Below are 6,164 nucleotides of genomic sequence, written 5' to 3' on the forward strand. Positions count from 1 at the left end.
TGTGGAAATCTCAAATGATTAGACTCTAGTCATGTGACTATAATATACTTTTCTCTTCCACAGATATATTTCCACCAAATTCAGCTCAGTCTACCTCGAAGAGCGAGTCTGATCTCAACAAAGAAAATCAAAAGCCAACTTGCAAATCTGACAAATTTGCAGATGCAGACTCTCATAAAAATTCATCTTTAGATGAATTAGAAGAAGGAGAAATTATAAGCGACAGTGAAAAATCTAAACCACAAAAAAGTTTTGAAAAAAATGGTGCACCTAGAACTTCTACTGAAGTGCAGAACACAAAAACCAGCCCAGGAAGTAGGAAAAGTACTATGCATTTGGGTAAAGACAGTAGAAAAACATCTTCTATAAAAATCCATCAGACCAAAAGCAAATGGAATAAAAGACAAAGTGAATCTAGCAGATCTTCAAAAACAGAGAAGAAAGACAAGACAATGAGTACCTCCAGCCTGGAAAAAATAGTTCCGATTATTGCTGCACCCTCCTCTGTACGAGAGATTATGCACATGTTACGAATGATAAGAAAACACGTAAGGAAAAATTATATGAAATTTAAGGTAAAATTTTCAATAATACAATTTCATAGAATTATCGAGTCAGCAGTTTTGAGTTTTACATCACTAATTAAACATCTTGATTTATCCAAAATCTCAAAGTCAGTGACTACTTTACAGAATAATCTCTGTGATGTTATAGAATCCAAGCTTAAGCAAGTTAAGAAGAATGGCATTGTGGATCGTTTATTTGAACAACAGCTACCAGATATGAAAAAAAAATTGTGGAAATTTGTAGATGAACAGCTGGATTATTTGTTTGCAAAGCTTAAGAAAATCTTAGTAAAGTTTTGTGATTCCATAAACTTTGGCAGTGACAGTGATGAAGGAAAACGTGAAAAGATAAATAAAGAGAAAGTACAATATTCAAATGGTCAGAAGGGGAGTGTGGACTGCTCCAGCAAAGAAATGCTGAAAGAGAAATCCCCCAAATCAGAAGATTCTGTTAATTGTAAGTCTTTACTAGGATGTAAAAAATCTGAGGAAAAACAACAAGACCAAAATAATTTCAATATTAACACAGTAAAGCGTGACATTAAAAAAAGTTGTAATACTTGTTTTGATAATATTAAGAACGCTCAGTCTGAAGAATGCTCCTTGGAGCCAAACCGTCCCAGCAGCCCAAAGCCAGGGACAATTGAAGGCAGCACATTGGAGGAGGCCCAAAAATCCCAGCATGCAACTTTGAAGCCAGAACGCAGTTTCGAGATTCTTACTGAACAGCAAGCCTCCAGCCTTACTTTCAATTTAGTGAGTGATGCCCAGATGGGTGAAATATTTAAAAGTTTGTTACAGGGTTCTGATCTTTTGGATAACAGCGTTAATTGTAATGAAAAAAGTGAGTGGGAGTTAAAGACCCCAGAAAAACAGCTGCTGGAGAGTCTGAAGTGTGAATCTATACCAGCTTGTACAACCGACGAGCTAGTTTCAGGGGTGGTTTCTCCTTGTCCTAAAATGATTAGTGATGATAACTGGTCATTATTATCATCTGAGAAAGGTCCTTCTCTGTCTTCAGGGCTTTCGTTGCCAGTTCATCCTGATGTGTTGGATGAAAGTTGTATGTTTGAAGTGTCCACTAATATAGCTTTGAGTAAAGATAATGTATGTAGTTCAGAAAAGAGCAAGCCCTGCATTTCCTCCATACTTCTGGAAGATCTAGCAGTCTCTCTAACAGTGCCATCACCTCTGAAGTCAGACGGTCACCTCAGTTTCCTAAAGCCTGAAGTTTTGTCTAGTTCAACTCCTGAAGAAGTTATTAGTGCCCACTTTAGTGAGGATGCCTTGCTTGAGGAAGAGGACGCATCTGAACAAGATATTCATTTAGCTCTGGAGTCTGATAATTCAAGCAGCAAATCAAGTTGTTCTTCATCATGGACAAGTCGATCTGTTGCTCCAGGCTTTCAGTACCACCCCAACCTACCCATGCATGCTGTCATAATGGAAAAGTCCAATGATCATTTCATTGTGAAAATACGGCGTGCGGCACCATCTACCTCCCCTAGTCTTAAACAGAATACGGTGGCTGATGAGTCTTTGGCATCTTTGCCTGGAGTGGAAAAGGAAGCTGATAAAGCAGCAGAGAAAGAATATGTTTCATGCCAGAACGGAGTTTTTGAATCTGTGGAGGAATTAAATTCCAACAACAATGTTGATAGCAGTAAATCAGCTCATGAAGAACAGGACTGTTTGATACAAACACAGGTTCCCGATATATATGAATTTCTTAAAGATGCTTCAGGTAAAGTGGATCATAGTAATGAAGTGACTGATGAATGTTTCAAGGTGCATCCAGTATGGGAACCAAAAGTACCTGAAAGCATTGAAGAGTTGCCTCCAATGGAGGAAATTTCACATTCTGTCGAGGATCATCTTCCAGACACATACATAGACCTCACAAAAGATCCAGTCACTGAGACCAAAAACTTGGGGGAATTCATAGAAGTAACAGTTTTAAATATTGATCAGTTGGGATGCTCCGAAGGCAGTTTGGATCAGAGTGCTCAAATATTAGATAATATGCAGCCTGATACTGTAGATGCTTTTATTGATTTGACACAAGATGTTTCAAGTGAGAGTAAAAATGAAGGGAACTGTCCTGCTTTAGCTGTTGAACGCTTGGAGTGTCAGGTGATATGTGTAGATGAAGATAACTGTAAGGAAGAAAAGGTGCAGGTGGCAGACAGGCCTTTGGAATGCATTGTTGAGGAAACCTATATTGATTTGACCTCGGAACCTCTCGGTTCACGCGAAGTAAAAAAGGATGATTTAAAGTCAGAGCCGGCATCAAATTCTGATGGTTCAGTGTTGCCTGGGGCTTTGGATAATGCTCCTAAAAAAAGAAAAAACCTTTCTGATGTAAGTCATTCTCATAAAAAACAGAGAAAGGAAACAGACTTAAGCAGTAAGGAAAAGACCAAGAAAATTACCCAAGATTCTGATGAGAATGGCGAAGCTTACCGAAAGAAAGCCAGTAAGAAAAAGGACCCCGCAGTGACCAAAGACCCCTCAGCATCAAGCCCAGGGATTAAGGATCCATCAGCAACATCTGCCACTTCTCCTATAAGCCTTTCTGCAAGGAATGTTATTAAAAAGAAGGGAGAAATTATAGTTTTATGGACAAGGTAAGAACCTTGTAAAACACCAGGAAATTTTGGCAGGCCAGACATCTGTTCTATCATGTCATTGTAGTTTTATCCCATCCTAAAATAAGACAAGTGATCACTTACTTCAAAAGTGGCTAGGGTTGGTAGAAGTACACTCTAGAGTACAGTCTAGCTGTAGTATGGAATCATCTAGAGCAGCGACTCTTAACCAGGTGTGTGCATTAGCACCATGGACAGAAGTTTTCACTTTTTTTTTTTTTTTTTTTTTAAAGTAGGCTCCACACCCAGTTGAAGCTCAGTGCGGGGCTCAAACTCACAACCATGAGATCAAGACCTGAGCTGAGATCAAGAGTGACTTGATCTCTCTTGACTGAGCCACCCGGGCGCCCTGTTTTTTTTTTTTTTTTAAATTTTAGTTTTTCAATTAAAAATTCTTTGATTTGTAAGGAACTGGTATAACCACATTTTATTTAATTTTTTAAAAAAGATTTTCTCTATTTATTTGAAAGAGAGAGAGCAAGCGCCAGTATGGGGATGGGCAGAGGGAAGGACAAGCAGACTCTGCACTGAGCGCTGAGCCTAATGCTGGGCTCGATCCCATGACCCCGAGAATATGACCAGAGCCTAAGTGGAGCCGGATGCTCAAAACACTGAACCACCCGGGTGCCCCAGCATAACCACATTTTATTTATTTATTTTTTTAGAAAGATCTTATTTACTTATTTGATAGAGCACAAGCAGGGGGAGTGGCAGGTAGAAGGAGAGGGAGAAGCAGGCTTTCCTGCTGAGCAAGGAGCCCGATGGAAGGCTCCATCCCAGGAACCTGGGATCATGACCTGAGCCACAGGCAGATGCTTAGCTGACTGAGCCACCCAGGTGCCCGCCAATAACCACATTTTAGAAAGGAAGAATGACAAGTGGTGAAACAGGGCAGAAAGTGTGAGGATTTGTAATTTGTGTTTTCCCCTAAACTAGGAGTTTGAAAAAAGTTTCATTAATAGGTTGCACTTCTGATTTTTATGTGAACTTTTTAAGAAATGTAGATTTAAAGACCCCATTTCAAGGTCACCTGGGTGGCTTAGTCGTTAAGCATCTGCCTTCGTCTCGGGGTGTGATCCTGGGGTCCTGGGATCGAGCCCCACATTGGGCTCCTCCACTGGGAGCCTGCTTCTTCCTCTCCCACTCCCCTTGCCTGTGTTCTCTCTCTCGCTCGCCGTCTCAGTGTCAAATAAATAAATAAAATCTTAAAAAAAAAATAAGGACCCCATTTCAGACGTAAATGTAACTGCAGTTATGAACCTTTCTACTAGAGGTTCATTGCTCTCCAGACTTAACTAGCGTGCATAATGACGGAAGCTCAGTCATATTGAAATTGGTGACCAGTTTTATTATTTTATTTTTTAAATTTTATCCTATTTAGTTTTATTTTATTTTATTTAATTTTTAAAAAAAGAGATTTGTTTATTTTAACCAAAAGCACTAGCTACCACAGAACACTAGCAGCCTCTAAAGTGCAGCTTGGGGACATGCACATTTGGGGAACAGCTGGTGTTGGGAACACCTGGAGTGCCTGGCTTGCTAGACTGTTAAGGGCCCCACATCCTCTCTCCCTTGTCACCTTGAGCTGAGTCTCCAGAAACTGTCCCTTTGCTTTGCTCCTAGCCTCAGGCCCTGGATGTGCTCAAAGGTCTGGGGGATCTCTGTAGCAACGTCCTGGCGACCAGTTTTGTTTAATGCCACAGTCTTCCATGCCTTCATTCCAGGTAATTTACAGGTGGCAGAATAGAATCTGAGAGAGTATAAGAACATACACTGGTTCAGACCATGTAGAAAAACAGGTTTGGAAATGAGAAGATCTGGATTCCATTTTACTTTTGGTTCTTCTGCTTATTAAAACTATGATCATGTGGGATGCCTGAGTGGCTCAGTTGGTTAAGCATCTGCCTTCAGCTCGGGTCACGATCCCAAGGTCCTGGGATCAAGCCCCACATTGGGCTCCTTGCTCATTGGGGAGCCTGCTTCTCCCTCTGCCTGCTGCTCCCCCTGCTGTGCTCTCTCTTTCTCTCTCTGACAAATAAATAAATTTTTAAAAAATCTTAAAAAAAAAAAAAAGACTATGATCATGTTTGGGCCCTGATTTTAAAAGTACCCTACAATTAAATGTAGAATTTTTAAAAAATCTTTAATTTGGCATTAGAAGATTGAATTAGTTTGTTGTAGAAAATTTTGGGAAATATCTGTGTGCTCAAAGATTAAAATCCTCTATAATACTTCTCAGGGATAATCATTGTCCATATTTTGGTATGTACATTTTTTCTTTTTTCTGTGGGTTTTAACAAAAATGTCACCTCCTATTGGTAGACATTAAGGTAATGGAATTTTTATTACCTTTTGGCTCTAATCTACAAAGGCTAAATAACATTTTTCTCTCTTCAGAAATGATGACCGGGAAATTTTATTGGAGTGTCAAAAAAGAGGGCCATCATTGAAAACTTTTTCTTATTTAGCTGCCAAGTTGAATAAAAATCCGTATCAGGTAACTACCCAATTTTTACATCTCTATAGTTTTACAAGTGTTGTTACTATAAATTTAATTTTTATGATGTTTAAAATGTGTAGTTATTTATTAGCTAACTTCTTTAACAGTATGGCTCTTTACGTGGGACTCATAAAAACTTAGTAAGGGGCACCTGGCTGGCTCAGTCAGCAGAGCCTGTGACTCTTAATCTCAGGGTTGTGAGTTTGAGCCTTGCTTTGGACATAGAGATTACTTAAGGAAATGAAAAATGAATAAAAACTTGGTGATGGTGGAAGTTTGGAATCATCCTAATTTTTTTCATATTGTCTTACCTCTTTGATCTCACGCTGTTTTGTAATGATGTTTGCTTAAGAAAGTTTAATATTAAAACATTAAACTCATAATCACCTTTAGTATGAAGATACTTCGTTTTTCCAAACATTATTTCATGTCTTTATTATTGAGGGCAAC

General features: G+C 39.1%; 1 protein-coding gene across 1 annotated transcript in view; it reads left to right on the plus strand.

Moving 5' to 3' along the window:
• Positions 1 to 6,164, plus strand: part of CASP8AP2 (caspase 8 associated protein 2) — a 39,421-nt gene that overhangs the window by 30,884 nt on the left and 2,373 nt on the right. The window contains exons 8-9 of the mRNA XM_002925092.4: positions 64 to 3,193; positions 5,612 to 5,711. Of these exons, the coding sequence (XP_002925138.1) occupies positions 64 to 3,193; positions 5,612 to 5,711 (3,230 nt within the window). The remainder of the gene's footprint in view (positions 1 to 63; positions 3,194 to 5,611; positions 5,712 to 6,164) is intronic.

This window comes from Ailuropoda melanoleuca, chromosome 10 (genome assembly GCF_002007445.2).
Source record: "Ailuropoda melanoleuca isolate Jingjing chromosome 10, ASM200744v2, whole genome shotgun sequence".
In the NCBI taxonomy this organism is placed as follows: domain Eukaryota; kingdom Metazoa; phylum Chordata; class Mammalia; order Carnivora; family Ursidae; genus Ailuropoda; species Ailuropoda melanoleuca.